At 37.5% G+C, this 17,546-nt stretch overlaps 1 protein-coding gene across 1 annotated transcript in view; it reads left to right on the top strand.

Moving 5' to 3' along the window:
• The window catches only part of PRKCG (protein kinase C gamma), a 196,371-nt gene that overhangs the window by 14,862 nt on the left and 163,963 nt on the right, over positions 1-17,546 (top strand). Inside the window, exon 2 of the mRNA XM_072425260.1 lies at positions 4,963-4,994. Coding sequence (XP_072281361.1) covers positions 4,963-4,994 — 32 coding nt within the window. The remainder of the gene's footprint in view (positions 1-4,962; positions 4,995-17,546) is intronic.

The raw sequence follows: 17,546 nt of genomic DNA, 5'->3' as shown, positions 1-17,546 counted from the left end.
TAGGTTTGAATCTGGTGGCAATGGGAGGAATTCTCAATGTAAAGGAGCCAGAAATGTTCTACAAACAGTATATCAAAATAGGTCATCAAAAACTGCAAATTGAATTCTTTAGGTGAACAAAATGGGTGGGTTGTGAGCCTTAAATGCTCTCCAGGCCTATTTGAATCTCTGAATGCATTTCTTTTAAAAACTTTACATTAGATTAGATTAGATGACATGTAAGCAAGAACTAATTATATCATCAGTACTAAAGTAAAGCATTACAAGGTTTCTAATATTTTTTGTGCAGGTGATAAAAAAGTAACATTGTTTCCATATATTTTGCTACACTCCTAATTGATTTGTATTGCCATTTTTTAATATTGTTACTATTCACATTAGGAAATAAGTAAATAAGAGTCAAGGTCATACCATGGCAGCTCTTTATCTTTTATATAGCAGGATGATATTGTTCCATATAGAGCAAGGACAAGAATTAGGCTCATGTGAATAATTAATTGCTGTAGAGGAGATCCCTAAAGAATAGTGGGTTAATAAGGAAATAGGTCACAATAGATTCACCTTGAGGCCTAACAAAGGTAACATATGCTTTGAACAGAAATATATTTTAACATCCAATTTTGAAGATGTTAATAGTGGTAGTGTAATAAAAAACCTTATAAAAAAGCTGCAAAGTTGAGTAAAAAATCAAACCAAACCAATCAATTAGAAGGTGGCTACCTCCATGTTTATGTATATTTTTCCTTCCTCGCTTTCTGAACTGGCTCACCCATTATCTTGCAATAGGAACCTTTTTTGGTTATACAAGCATGAAGTATTGCGTTATGGAATACATTTATCATAAAAGAAAAAGGGGACCCACCAGTCCTGAGTATCTAAAAATAAGGACACAAGACAATGCCTAACATTTTCTCTGTTATGTATGACTTTCTGTAATATAGTTTCATATTGTTAGTGGGTCTCAGCTTTTCCTGATTTCATGGCTGAGCTCTGCTAATTGCCATTCCCGTGTATACACTTACTAGATTCTATGGCAGTTTTATTGACAGTGATATGGCAGAAAACTGCTAATTAGTTTATGTAGGTTAGATCACTCTGCACATGTTCTCTTTAAAATGGCAACATGGAAACCATTTGTATCTAGATAGAGGAAACCAAAGAGAATATGGATAGTACAGTTCTCAACCTAAATGTTCCAGGTGTTTTGGTGCCTCTGTTCTCCATAGAGGGTTAATGTTCTTTATCACTTTACAGAATTGGGACAGCAGTGAAGAAATTATAATTTTACTTGAATACCTTGCTAAATATTACAATTGATAAAAGGTCACTACCCTAAGTAATATAAACATAAGTTACTGAAGTAACTGTGCCAAGCCTTTATATTGTAAATAGACAAGGTAAGGGTAGAAAAATTAGCAGCTCTTTATGACAAACTTGATTAAAACTACATAAAATCTCATTTTTATCAAGTTTGCCATAAAGAGCCGCTAATTTTTTAACCCTTTTCCTGCTAAATAATGTTTGTGCACAAAAATGTACCCGCAAACTATTACACAAACCTTTACAAATACATAATCATATATATTGCATATTTGAATGTGGGTTGGGTGAAAGTAGCTCAAATCAACTATCTGTAGAGTTTACTTTCTGTCAGTTATGAACAGTTAAAAGAATGATGACAACTGTAAGTTAAATAATTTTGCCTAAAAATGCTAAGATGGCAGTAAAGAGTATATCTGCACATAAATATAAAAGTACTGTATATATTTACACTGCACATAAATTTGGCGATGGTGTTGGGGAGATAAGTAAATCAAAGGAACTAATCATAAATTACTTAGGTCCAGACACCTTGCCTAATTTATTCCTTAATACATGTTCCTGTACTGGACTGTAATATAAAGCTGTACCCTAAAATAAGCAGGTAGGGAAGAGAAATAGATGTGACAATCTACATTATAGCATGGCTGTAACAAATATTTTTACCCTTAGCTACGATAAACCTCAATTAGTGTCCTTTTTGCTGAAATTTAGCCCCACCAATCCATACAGTATATTTTGCAGCACCCTGCATCTATAATTCCAGATTGGAGGGGTCAAATGGACAAGGACAATTGTGGCATGGAAAATGGAGATGCTTTCTATTTTTGTAAATCCTTAACTAGGGATGAGGGGACACCTGGAAGTTCGGGTTTGGCCAAACTTCGACTCAAAGTTCGGGTCCGGGTACCCAAAATCGTAGAGTTTGCTACGGACCCGAACTTTACAGTTCGGGTTCGCTCAACACTAATATTATTGGTTAGTGGGTAGGGATGAGTGAACACCTGGAAGTTCGGGTTTGGCCAAACTTCGACTCAAAGTTCGGGTCCGGGTACCCAAAATCGTAAAGTTTGCTATGGACCCGAACTTTACAGTTCGGGTTCGCTCAACACTAATATTATTGGTTAGTGGGTAGGGATGAGTGAACACCTGGAAGTTCGGGCTCACCGGGTTCGGCCGATCTTTGGCTCAAAGTTCAGGTACCCAAAATCGTAAAGTTCGGTACGGACCCAAACTTTACAGTTAGGATTCGCTCAACACTATCCTTAACTAATCCATGTGATTTGGCTATAATATATAGATTGAAAATAGATTACAGTCTCTTTTAATAGTGGATACGAGTCAGGGTGTTCTTGTCTTTGCAGAAGGTAGAGGGAAAATGAAGTTTATGTGAAATGATAGCATGTGTAGTGTAGGCTAATCCTGTATAGTGAAGTGAGGGTCTTTTGATAATACTTTACGGGAACATTTAAAATACAAAAATCTTTAAATAATTTTCTTTGGGGATGTCTTAAAACTGTTTCACACTTATTATTACTTATAATTACGTATATTGCAAATGGACCAACCACATTGTTTTCACTTCTACTATGGACTATTTGGCAATAATTTTGTCATTACATGAGATAACAATATAATAAAAATGTATATTCCTGCAAACATCTGTACCAAGATGTGGTAAGAAAGCAATTACAGACATAAAATCTTGCCATCTTAGATGACTTTGAAACTTAGGGTTCTGATATGTTTTTGCCTCTGCACATCTGCTGTATTCATATGGCACCTGACAACATTGTAGAAAAAAACCTACACTGTGTAGGTGGAATTTTCCATGTTTACAGATTGGCTTTCAAATAATGAGTGAGAATTTCTCACTGGTAATTCCTTGTCAATTGATCAGATCTTCTAGCTGGAGTTAAAAGTACCATTTCTGTGTTTGCAGATGACACCAAACTATGTGATGGAAGTAAGTCCATACAGGATGTCTGTAATCTACAAGCAGACCTGGATGTACTGTTTGATTGGGCAGCCAAGTGGCAAATGACATTTAATATAGATAAATGTAAAGTTATGCACTTGGGGGCTAACAACATGCATGCTTCATACTGTCTAGGAGGAATACATTTGGGAAGTCAGAAATGGAAAAGAATCTGGGGGTTCTGGTAGATCATAACTGCAATATCTAAAGCTAGTAAAGTATTTTCTTGTAATAAAAGAGGAATAGACTGCAGAGATGGAGACATAATCCTTCCCCTGTACAATGCATTGGTCAGGGCACATCTGGAATATGCAGTCCAGTTTTGAGCACCAGTTCACAAAAACGACATTATAGAATTGGAGAGAGTGCAGAGAAGGGCAACTAAATTATAAAAAGGAATGGAGGAGCTCAGCTATGAGGAGAGATTAGCTGAACTGAATCTATTCTCACTTGAGAAGAGATGTTTAAGGGGGGATATGATCACCCTGTATAAATATATAAATGGTCCATATGGAGAACTCTCTTCCCCATTATTCACTTTGAGATCATTACAAAGAACAAGAGGGCACTCTTTGCGTCTGGAGGAAATGAAAGATAAGTTCTGGATAAGGAAGGGATTCTTCACTGTAAGGTCTGTGAGAATGTGGAATCGGCTCCCTCAGGAAGTAGTTTCAGCAACTACTATAGATTGCTTTAGGAAAAAGCTGTATGATTTCTAGAAGCACAGAATATAACTGGGTATTAAGGCTGTAAAGTAAAAATATCAGTGACTATTGATCCAGGGAACATCCGCTTGCCTCATTGTACCAGGGTTTTTTTTTCCTTCCACTGGACCAACTATATATCCATAGGGTTTGATATCTGGGATATGTTTATTAGCTTAGTGGCTGATCCTGATAGACTTACGTCTTTTTTCAACCTGACCTACTATGTAATTATGAGTTCCATCACCTACAGCTACAATGCCTGCCCAAAACAAATTAACACATTTTAATATTTTTATACCACCTTTCAAGTTTGTATATGGCACACATTTGCCATGATATTAGTTTTGATAAGCTTATACAATGCCACTTTTATTTCTATCATTAATGAGTTGCATTCATTTTTTGTAAAGATCTTGTATTGGTTTTTTTAGATCACTGCGCAGTCTTCTCCAGCACATCTCAAGGATTCTCAATGGGGTTAAAGTGTGCTTTCTGTGGTGGCCAGTCCATGTGTTAAAATGAGGTCTTATGCTCCCTGAACCAATCTTTAACAATCTGATCCTGATGAATCCTGGCATCGTCATCTTGGATAACGCCGTTGCCACCAGGAAAGAAAAAATCCATAAACTATTCCTCTGGAATTCAGCTCCTGGCTCTTTCAGGAAACACATTTTCTTTACTTTGAATGGTCAAAGCCCAGGGTTGGGATTTATTTCAGTTTATGTATTCCTAAAACTATCTTTCATGCAGCATTTGCATACATTTACATTATGAATGTTTTATATTTCATACATTATCCAATATGCTTGGGTTTATTTCACACTCAGTGATGTAAGTACAAATATGCCACGTCTAGTGGACAGCTGGGACTCTTAACTTTGACAGCTGCATATTGTATAACGTTTATAGTATTCCATATTCAACTAATGAATCCTGCTTGTTCTTTTCTTTCCACAGGGGGATTGGAAAACAAGGATTCCAGTGCCAGGGTAAGATATATTTATTTTATGCTTTGCTTTGTTTGTGCTTTATCTCATCCTCACATTCTCTCCAGAGGATGCCCTCTGCTGTATTATGCAGCTGAGCAGTGGAGAAGTATTATTAATTTATTAAAAGAGTTTTTTTTGCTGTAGGTAAAATTGGCTTGCTAAATCTCAGTTGTCTTGAATAAAATGCAACTTCGATTTTCTTTTTCAAATTGGCCCAACCTCAGTGTAATGTAAAATGTGTTGGCTATTCCTGTATGATCATTTTGTTTTATTTTTGGATTAAATGTCATTGGTTGTATACGGTTAGGATTCAGAAAGCACATATGCCATAATTTAATAACAAGTAAAGTAAGCTCTAGTAACTGAGCAACATTTATTTTTATTGCCCTGATCGGGGTCTGTTTACATGTCTGTGTTTTACAACTGTATATCTGTTTTTAATATGTATTTTTAGATGTCGTAGTGCATTTTGGTGTAAAAGCGAACCACCTAATATCACATGTAAACCCCAAAAATTCCAATGAGCCTATTGATTTGACAATATTTTGTCTGTACTTATGATACCCAGAGGATACACTGAGATAGCAGTTTCATTATGTGCATATTGGCGTCTACATTGTACATATATTGTGTTGCTTGTATGTGGATATTGGATTTTTATAGTACTGTTAATGTTTTTTACTGTCAAAAGTGGGCTAACACTTCTCCTATCTCACCTGTGTGACAGTAAATGGTTTTTGTAGGTGCCAATTATGAAGTCAGCTGCGTCTTCCCCATTCATAGCACACTAGGAGGCGATTGCCAACTGTTCCCTAAAATTCGTAGCCCAGGAATAACTGAATTATTGTTTGAGTGGAGCCTCCTGGGCTTTGTAAACTTGGGGAAAGCTGGAGAATTGGAGTTCATCACTCTCCTCTCTCCATCCTGACATAGACTGCTGGGGTCCCAATGTTACTGGAGCTCAGGAAGGGTAGTGTCGGGGGGACAGTCCAATACTACAACAGGGAACATGAAATGGTTGACTGGATGGTAGACTATAGGAATTATTACATATCTTTTACACTATTAGTTAAAGCTGGATGAATATATTTATTCCAAACTTGTGGCTGCAATTGCATCCATGCACCTTGTTTTCAATCTTTTCTTTTTTTTATCTCCTGACTGGTTTAACACATATTTGTATTAAAGAATGCCTGCATAATATAGGCACATTTCTAATATTAGAAAAAACAATTTGTTTATGGTCAACAACCCCTCTTACAGCTACTTTAGGATTTTATACACATATTTGAATATTCACTTGTTTTTGACCCTTTATTCTTTGATTGCTATTGCAATTTTACCTAAACCAAGTGAGAGGGGTATATATGAGTGTGCCCAACCTCTCCTGTTCCTACAGCTCCATAGCTTTATGACTTCAAAATCCCATGCATTGCTACCTCTAACTGCAGAGCCAGAATGCCATTGGTGTGGATGTGGGAGGGGAGGGGGGGAGTTGTATTCAAGTTGTAACTTAACATAACATATTTCATTTTTAATATAAAAAGTTAAAGATGTATTAATGCGAATGTTCTACCTACCTAAGGGTTTGTAATTCTTTCCAAAAAGTTTTGCGATCCAAGTACACTTCCCGGAAACACACAGGACCAACATGGATGTAGAAATACATTATGGTCAAAACTTCCTATCCTACTAGTTGGGGAATATAGAAGCAGTTGTATGCTGATCAGTTCATCCGTGTAGTCTTCTTTTCATATTCATAGTCTGTTCAGACAGACTGCATTAGTAGAACCCAACTGGTGTGCTGCTGGACAGAAATATACATCTGGCTGTTCATATGACAGATTCATGGTCTTGCCCCACCTGAATTTAAATATTTTTGTGTGTAATTTGTATCATTAACCAATATGATTGATATCTGATGGCAACTGGCTATAACTTCCAAAAGGGCTTATGTACTTATTATATTATATCACAAATTAAAGGAAAGAAGAATTTCTATTTGCATAGCATCAGAAAGCAGTTATCATATCATAATAGACAGTGGCATCAGATGGCACAACTCAGCATTGGGCATCAAAGCCTGTTACAGTTTGATATTTAGTAATATAATCATTTGTGACTATTCCATAAACAACCACGACTTAGCTTTGCCTCCTGCACCCCCGACAGTTATGTGTGTCTTGTTCTAATGAACTGCAGAGTTCAGGAGGGTTAGCAAAGAGAAGCCTGAGGAATATAAACGAACCTGGTTACAAACCCATTAAACTGAAGAATTAACTGGCATTTTCATAAAATGTAAAAAAAATAATGGCAACATTATTATTAGCACCAGTTTTTTGTATTAGGAAAATGATAAACAATAAATTATAAGTTAGGATACTATGAACATTATTCTTTGTATTATAAAAAAGAGAAAAATATATAAAGGATAGAATGTGTTAGAGATATTAGAGCTGGCACTATGTTCAGGAGAATGAGATATAAGAGGTATGACAAAGGGCAGTACGTATAGGAGTGGTTGATAGGGTTTAATGGGGCAGAATTTTCTGGACAAGACTGAGGTGGGGTATGACTGTTGGCAGTATGCACAGGAGGGGTGTAGATGGTATAACCACAAACAGTAAATATTCTTAATCTCCCCCTGACATATTTCTGTTAACAACACTGTTATTTATCCCTCCCCTCAGGCACATTGCCTTGGTGTCACTTTTGACTTTGCCCTCTCATTTACTCTCCATATTCAGAACATTTCCAGGTCCTGTCACTTTTATCTACTCAACATCTCCAAAATTCGCCCCTACCTGTCCCCAGAGACCACCAAACTCCTTGTACATGCTCTTATCATCTCTCGTCTGGACTACTGTAACCTCCTTCTCTCTGGTTTTCCACTAACCCGACTCTCTCCTCTACAATTTATTATGAATGCTGCAGCCAGACTCATCCATCCTTCCCACCGCTCCTCTTCCGCTGCATCTATCAAAATTCAAGCTCCTGTGCTTTACCTTCAAATCCCTCCACAGTTATTGTCCCACTTACATTTCTGACCTGGTAAAAAAGTACTCCCCAGCCACTCCCCCTTCTCCTCCAATGACCTACTAATGACTTTCTCACTCATAACCTCATCACACCCACAGCTCCCAGACTTCTCTAGAGCTGCCCCAACTCTCTGGAATGGTCTTCCTCGTTCTATTCGTCTTGCTTCTACTTTCTGCTGATTTAAAAGAGCACTCAAAACCCATTTTTTCAAACTTGCCTACCCATCTTCTGCCTTTTGAAACCATCTCTACTTTCCACCATTACATATCTCCCATCCTATTGTGTGTAAATTCCCCCACCTACTAGATTGTAAGCTCTTTGGGGCAGGGTCCTCTCCTCCTGTATCACTGTCTGTATTCGTCTTTCATTTACAATCCCTATTTAATGTACAGCGCTGCGTAATATGTTGGCGCTATATAAATCCTGTTTATTAAAAATAATAATAATATTAATAAACAGTATGTGCAGGAGAGGTACCACAGGGGAGTGTGGCAGAAGGGGCTGGCATTGAAAGGTGCAAGGTGGGCACTGCACAAGGACCCTGGACTCCCTCAACCATCAAATCAGTTTTTCAGGGGACCGGAATACAGTGCAGCACCAACTGTTGGCTATATCCACCACTCTATCAAAAGTTTTTCTTCAGGCAGTATGTGTAGAAGTGTTCAGGGTAGTACAGTGGGCAGTATGTTCAGGTAAATGCAATAAATTAAATATACGATCAGGACAGGAGGGGCTAAAAGTCAGGGTGGGAGGTGGCAAGCCATAAAACCCACATATATGTTTGAGTCGTCTGCAAACCATGGTGTGTCTTCTTATTCTTCAACACAGGTTTAATAAAACTTCACTGAACAGAAAATTGTGGATATAATGCCTCTCAAATAATGTCCTAAATGTTTTAGTTCTGAACAATATATAGTAAACGCTCATAAATACTCTTAAATGTGTCCACTATTAGGTAGACATAACTGGACCCCTCTTTGGAAAAAGTGGCTAGGGAATACTCTTGCTTATATATTATTAGATGAATATAAATAATTAAGCAGAGAAGACCTAATATTTTCTAGTGACTCAAAAGCTCAATAATGGCTCTTTTTATATTGCTGTCATGATCGTTATACTTAAACATTGAATACACTTACTTTATTCATTAAAAGAAGACTGCTTCTCACTGTAAAAGTATTTTCAGTGAACATACTGCTGCAGCTTCCAATCACAAAGATAAATATAAGGTCCACATTTCCAAGTCCAAATTACTCCTGAATTTAGCTATATCCTCCCTTTCAAATTTTATGCTTCTGGGGTTTCCTTCTAATTTGAACAAAGTACTTTGATTTGAGTTTTACTTAAACTAATAAAATTCAAACTTGTATTGATTTGTTAAAGAGCTGAGCCAAAGCACTGTGCATAATTAATCCTGTGTAATGATCAGCAGAATTCACAGAATTAGATGAAATCCTTGTTTCAAGCCTGCAATTTTAGTAACCTTTACCAAGTGAAAATTTAAACATTTAGACCTAAAAATAAAGACTTGCATAGTTTCTATGGCAACCTAAAAACTCTGGTGTCCTCTTTCCCAAATATTTCTTAAAATTTATACAATGTTTTAAACTAAAATAGCTAGGATCTGATTTTATATATATATATATATATATATATATATATATATATATATATATATATATATATATTATCCTATACAGAGTATTTACCCCTAAATTTTTTTGTTGTGTTATTGTTCCGGAGCAGTGGTTCCATTGAACTTTAGGGTTCCTCCAGGTTGCTAGGGATTCCTCTGGCAAAGAGCTGTTTCTGCCTCTCAAGTCAGTATAAGTGAGCCTTAATAATCCTTTTTGCTTTCTGTAAAGGCAATTTCTCATTGACCACAACACTAATATACTAAGAGTTGTGCTTATAGTAATTATACCAGGGGTTCCCTGAAGACCTGGAAGAGTGTTTCAAGGGTTTTCCCATGTTAAAACATTGAGAAAGGTTGTTCTAGAACATTGAAACACAGTGGATTTCATGTATATTTTTTATACTGATTAACAGAAATATACTCTTTAGTGTCAAAGGAAAAAAAGTTCTCTGTAAAGTGATTGCAATGGAAAAACACATGTATATGTGGCTATAATATGGCACACATAAAATATCACTTGTTCATGCCATGTTCTAGCCATTTTTTTCCAAAATCACATAGTAGTTACAGCAAAGGGGAGATGATCTGCATGTAGTTAAAAAGTTTCAAGTGATTTTATATAAATACACGCATTTCTGGAAGGTCCAACTTGTGATGAGTCTGTATTGTGTTATTATAACATTCATGCAGCTCAGTTAAAAGGTGATTGAAAGTCCAGTCAGGAGATAAATACAAGAAAATGTGCAGGTAATTAAATATACCTTGCATTACTCTTATAAAATGTATTCAGAAATGAAAAGTTGGGCACAAAACCCATGGCTACTCAATAAAGAGATTGTGAATACAACTCTTTCTCAGGTTCTTTACCAGTTGCAGCTCTATGAGCGTAATGAAAACCAACCTAAAGTACTCTGAAGGTATCTGAAAGAAGGTTCTAAGGTATGACGTAATTAGAATTTCATCCAACCAAACATTTGGTGCTAGCCAAACTCTACATATCGTCCGTTGAATTGCTTTTCAGACCATGAATCATGTTATGGGAATGTTTCTCTGCAGAGGATCAGAGAGAGCTTGTAAAAGCACAGGTTTAAGAGTGTAAAATAAAAAACATCTTAGTGGAAAACAAATCTTCTCTTTAGGTCCAAGTTTCTTGCAGACTGCATGCACAAAATGACCTCAAACTCAAACTGTGTGTGTCATAAAATGGTCAAAGTCCAGACCTCAAGCAAAGAATACGCAGCTGTGATGAACAAGTTTGATCACACACAATGTATTTACAAAACTGTTCCAGCTTTGTCAGATTTCAAAGAAGAATGGGGAAATCATAAAATGCTCATATGTAAAAAGCAGATTGAAAGATTGAAAGACTACTCCTGTATACTGGAAAAAGTGCAAAAAAATAAAACAAAACAAAAAAAAGAGACTAAAAGTAAAACAGACATATATTATACAATCATGTTGAAATGTGTGTGCAAGCCAGGCTCCTGGAAGGACATCTGGCTGCTAATTCAGAATTATTAAAGGTCTGTAAAGCACTGTAGCTGGCAGGCATATTAGTAGCTGGATACTTCTATTGGTTAGAAATAAAAGCAGCAAAATATGGACATTTTCATATGGATGACATACTACACATGTGCTCCCTGTTGCAGCTATTTCAGACTAAGCAAAGATATCAACTTCACCATTTAGTTAGAAAATTCTCGAAGTGTCAGTGGTGAGTCTCAGAAATGGCACCTTTACCTGGCTGCCAGCACAAGTCTGCTTTATGTCAACAGTGTTTATGCTGATAGTACAAACTGAAAGTAATAGCTCTCTGTGACTCGGACTGGGAGACAATATTGTCCTTAAAGAACACAAAACAGTAATGGGAATGTTTCAAGTCTGTTCTACAAAAGCAAAATGAAAAATATATTCCAATGGGTAATACATTTAAGAGGCTAAAATTAAAACCTATGTGGCTTACAGCTGAGGTTAAAAAGACCATAATGAAAAAGAAAAGAGTATTCCAAAAATATAAAAATGAAGGATCAGCTTCATCACTTGAAACCTATAAAGAATATAACAAAAGATGTAAAAAGGAGATAAAGTGTGCAAAACTTCAAAATGAAGGACAGATTGCAAAAGAAAGTAAGGCAAACCCCCAAAAATGTTTCAAATATATTATTAGCAAAAAGTTCAGATCTGAGCTTGTAGGCCCCTTAAAGGATGTTGCTAGGTTGGTAACTGGGGATAAAGACAAGGCAGATTTACTAAACACTTTTTTTAGCTCTGTGTACACGAAGGAAAATGGCAAAGCTCAAGTACTATGTCACTGCCTTTAATGAGTCACAATGGCTCAGAATTGATATGATTGAGAAAAAGCTGGGAAAAATTAAGGTTGACAAAGCACTAGGACCTGATGGATTACATCCATGTGACCTCAAAGAGCTGAGCTCAGTTATTTCAAAGCCATTATTTCAAATTTTTAGAGACTCTTTAGTCACTGGCAAGGTAGCGATGGATTGGCGTAAAGCCAATGTGGTTCCAATCTTCAAAAGTTAACAAAGTCATTACCAGGTACCTACAAACTTGTTAGTTTAGCATCCATAGTTGGAAAGGTCTTGGAGAGTTTGAAAGAGCCACATAGAGGGGTTTCTGCTAGAAAATAATATTATAGGTGATAGTCAGCATGGCTTCAAGAAAGACAGAAGTTGTCAAACTACACTCTTTTTATGAGGAAGTAAGTAAACAGGTAGACAATGGAATGGCAGTTGATATAGTGTACCTGGACTTTGCTAAAGCATTTGACACTGTACCCCACAGATGGTTAATATGCAAGTTAGGGTCAATAGGTTTAGAAAAGTCAATCTGTAAACAGATAGAGAACTGACTTAAAGATCGCATTCAAAGAATTGTAATTAAGGATTCGTACTCTTAATGGTCTAAGGTTATTAGTGGTGTACCCCAGGGTTCAGTCTTGGGACCTTTACTGTTTAACATCTTTAAAAATGATATAAAATTTAGGATTAAAAGTATCATTTCTGTGTTTGCAGATGATAACAAACTATGTAATGGAATTAAGTCCATACAGGATGTCTATAATCTACAAGCAGACCTGGATGTACTGTTTGATTGGGCAGAAAAGTGGCAAATGACATTTAATATAGATAAATGTAAAATTATGCACTTGGGAGCTATCAACATGCATGCTTCATACTGTCTAGGGGCAATAAATTTGGGGGAGTCAGAAATGGAAAAGGATCTAGGGGTTCTGGTAGATCATAGACTTATTAAACAGCTTGTAATGCCAAGATGCAATATCTAAAGCTAGTAAGGTACTTTCTTGTATTAAAAGAAGAGTAGACTGCAGAGATGGAGACATAATCCTGCCCCTGTACAAAGCATTGGTCAGATCACAACTGGAATATGCAGTCCAGTTTTGGGCACCAGTTCACAAAAAGAACATTGTGGAATTGGAGAGAGTGCAGAGAAGGGCAACTAAATCAATAAAAGGAATGGAGGAGCTCAGCTATGAGGAGAGATTAGCTGAACTGAATCTATTCTCCCTTGAGAAAATAAGGGGGGGATATGATCACCCTGTATAAAAACATAAACGGTCCATATAGAGATTTCTCTTCCCCATTTTTAACTTTGAGATCATTACAAAGAACAAGAGGGCACTCTTTGTGTCTGGAGGAAAAGAAGTTTAAGCTTCGGATAAACTGCCAGTCAAACAGAATTGGAGTATTGGGTTTTAAATATTGATACAGCAGAAGAATGAAAATATTAGAATATTTCACATTTATTTTCATTAAAATGCCCAGATGTTTACTTTTTTGGATGTTAAAGCTTTTTTTAAAAAAAATCAATAGGATATTTTTTTATTTACTTATAAGCAAATTATTAATCATCGTGAAAGCTAAAAAAGAAAAAGAAAAAGAAAGCCAGTACAGTTCCATGTTATACTTTATTATGGTGGCATAATTTTTAGTCTGTTCATGAATAAAAAAAGATGAGCCATGTTTAGAAGGTAACAGTAAATCACATCAAGATGGAGTCAGCACTTAAAGTTTAAGTATTGACCCAGCAGTACTTTACTTTTGCTGTTTAAGGTATCTGGAGAGAAAATGCAGCAATAAATCATTGCTAACCTTAAGCTCTATTGATGGTGGTTTGTGCTTTTGTAGCTTTTCTTTTTTATTTTTCATAGATTACATTAGGGGAGCTTGTGTCTGTGTGTGTATGTGTTATAAATATATATATATATATATATATATATATATATATATATATTTGTTTATATAAATATCCCCTCGCATGGGGGGGCTAATAAATTCATTTTATTCTTATTACTTTTACACTACGTATATACACACTTTTACAGTTTACAGTTTTTTTTTAATAATCAAAAGTCCAATACAGGTAGTCCCCGAGTTAAGGACATTCAAAATATGGACGACTCCTAGATACGAACAGGGCTTCCCTGCTTTCTCCTGTGCAGGACAGAGGCTTGATGGGGGGAGAGGGGACGTTCACATGACTTGCAGAAGAAATCTTTTGTTAAACACAGCTGAGGTTGTGGGTGATCTTAAGAGCTGAGCTTTTTTTTTTTGCTTTGTTTGTGATTAAGTCACAGTGAGGACTTTATACAGTAACTGACACCATGCTGCCTAATAATATGTTGAGGCAAACATCTATCCTAATTGCATTTATTAAAATAATGTACCTGTTTTGACATACAAAATTCAACTTAAGAACAAACCTACAGTCCCTTTCTTGTACATAACCCGGGGACTAACTGTATACATAGACTTGTTGGTTTTTCATGCTCATCGCCCTTGAAATTTTGCAGCATAGCTGAGCTTAGAAAATTGTTGTTTGAATTCCGTAAAAAAAAATGGCAATGATTTAAAGAACTCCCTTACGTACTCCTCCTATATACACCTAGGCCGGCATATACGCAAGCAGATCTACTATCAATTTTGCACTCAACCAAGTGGCCTGACCAGGTGACCAGTATTTTTTATTGGTAATCACTTGGGATGTCTAGAATGGGACGAGCGAAAATGCCTTTCACATTCTCGTGAAAATTTCCTTAAACCGCCGATGGGCCCGCAAAATTTTGGCGAAACGATTTCGTGGACCCATCGGAAGATGAAGGAAATGATTACAGGACAAGTACTGCCGCTGCAATGCGTGATCTCCGGGCACTAGAAGGTAAATGAGGGCTTACCCTCATTTTACTTCTAGTACCCGGGGATCGCGCACAGGAGGATTCCCACGGCTGCATTGCTTCCCTGAGCACTAGAGGTTATATGGGGGCTTGCCCTCATTTACCTTCTAGTGCCCGGGCATCGCGCATAGAAGGATTCTCACGGCTGCAGCCACTCCTCCTGTTATTGTGAGTCCTGCGGCTGTGAAATCAATGAATGCAGCTGTGGGACTCTTGTGTTCTTGGATAGAGAATCTTTATTCCAGAACACATACAACAGGGCTGTAAGATCAGGGGAGCTGAGCGGTCCCAAAAAATTTGATCACATTTTGCTTGCTCATCCCTAGTGTCTAGCTTCATCCTCCATGTCATCATCCATGTTCTATATATAGAAAAAAAATAACCTGCTAATTCTAACAATGTAGGTTTTTTGTATTAGCAGAACTGAATAAATAGGTACATAAAGGCTAACAATGTCACACTTACCTCTTCCTCACTCCAGCGCATGCGGGCAGTTCTGACGCTGGGCGTGCCTCTGTTTCTCAGCTTTACCAATTCCGTTCAATCCACTGGCCAATCAGAAAATAGCTTCTTGACCAGCTCTGGCTATTTAGATAGCTCACACACTGCAATGTGCAACGTGTCTCCATTGTGCGGAGCCCCTAGTTCTGTTGGGCTAATTCCTGTACACCTGTTGCTTAATACAGTGTTTCCTCTGTCCAGCTCCTGTGTTAACCCCTCGTTGTCCAATCTGTTGGTTTCCAGCCAACTTCCCTGTGTTGTTCTAGTGTTCCTGCCTGTCTGTGGATATCCCACACAGTCACCTGTGCCTCCTGTTGTTACCAGTGTCTCCTGTGTTCCCTGTGCCTGCAGTGGCCCCTGTGTCACTGTCTCCTGGATCCCAGGCAATTGACCCCTGGCGTGTAACCTGACCTCTCTTGCTTGCTGCCTGCCTCGACCCCGGTCTTCCTCGACTTTCCCTCTGCTTTGTGATTTGGCACGGTGTTTTGCCCACCTTTGTGTGCCCAAGGACTGCAACCTGGTAGTAACCAGCGGCACAACATCCTCACCATCAGAGGCTCTGGAGAAGACCTGGTTACTGCTTAAGACTCTGCGCCTTGGCCCTTCTCAGGGCTCACACCACCTCAGCGCCCTAGTGGTCCTGTCTCTCAGTGCGTTACAAAAAAATTATAGAAATGTGTGGAATCATTATTTTTGCTTTGCCCAGGAAGCATAAGTTCTATGCCTTAGTTTCACCAAGTTGCCTTCTGTGCAATCCATTGGTGCCCTGGTATTTGGGAGCCAGAAGTTGGCCTACAGTAATCTTAAGTTGTAACATGGGGCTTCTATATGCGTAAAGTATCTCCCAACACCAGCAATGCCATGTGGGAGAAGGGGAGTAATAATTGATATTCTTCACACACTAAAATGTACTGGGTAAAAGAGAAAAGATTTGTAAAGAAAATGATTATGAGTATGTAACATAAGCGAGAGGTAATCATGGGTTACCTTTTATCAGCCCATGCTTCCCCAACAAAAAAACTTTTGTAACTGGATGTCCTCAGTCTTCCAGGCTGAAAGGTTACAGATGATTATGAAGCCACCCAATGATTGGGCATCAATGGAGCAACCTGCACTCACTTACACCGTACAGAGAGAGACAGCTAAGGACTATACACCGTGGGAGAACATTAAAAGAAAAAGAGTAATCATGTAACCGGCTTAAAGATATTTGGAAAAGGTTAGCAAAAAACAAGAACAAAGACACCCATGGGGGCCTCCAAGCCTCTTCCAGCGAAGTTGAGCTTTTTGTGAATCTGTTACCTTGTCAAGGATGTAGGCACTAGTATTGGATTTTTGGGGGGGCTCCAATGGTGCATTATAGATGTAGACAGTGTTAGAACATCTCTAGGCAGTTAGGCAGCTAGGTCACTTTGCTTTATGTCTACAGGCCATCTTGGAGGCTATCGTATAGGAATATGTAGAGCCTAAATTTCATCTGAATTGGTTTTACAATTGCTTTATTAAATAACACATAATAAAACCTAAATATTTAAAATTCATAGCAGAGGAACCTTTTAAAGAAAATGTTATTAGGCATATTTTTAGCTGCTTCTTAGCTGCTTCTTTCACTGCCTTCTAATAAATAAATGTGACTAGTTTAATATGTAGTCTTTGCTTTCCACTGACAACTTTGACATATATAACGCTGTTGTTGGTGTTTTTTTAAATATAACTTTTCGTCATTTGGGAAAAAAAGCAGTCACTTGTCCGCACACTATAGGTGTCCATCTATCTTTGCAATGCAAGAGGCTTACAGCTTGCTGAGCTGAGAAGTGCAACAGTCTTAATGAGGTTGCCCCCTGCTGGTGAGCGCCAAGCAAACTCTGCCTCCTCCAAGTAACTCGACTCTGTTGGTGGTGCCATCAAAGCATTATGGTGAAGTGCTCTGCAGGTCCTTTGGGAACGATAGATTATCATTTTAACAATGTATAATTTATGCAAGATCACTCACTGTGAAAAGACTGCAATCAGCCGTCTCGTCAAATGAGATTTAGTTGCCACATAATTGCCACTAAGGCAATGTTTTTGGCTGCAAGAATTGACATTTGTAACATGTAAACTATGGTAAAGTAATAACACATCTAGTTTTGCTTTTATTTTAACTCTTAAATACCTATGAATT

Source organism: Pyxicephalus adspersus, chromosome 11 (genome assembly GCF_032062135.1).
Source record: "Pyxicephalus adspersus chromosome 11, UCB_Pads_2.0, whole genome shotgun sequence".
Lineage (NCBI taxonomy): Eukaryota > Metazoa > Chordata > Amphibia > Anura > Pyxicephalidae > Pyxicephalus > Pyxicephalus adspersus.
Note: the sequence above shows the minus strand (reverse complement) of the source record. Positions and strands in the feature narration are given on the sequence as shown.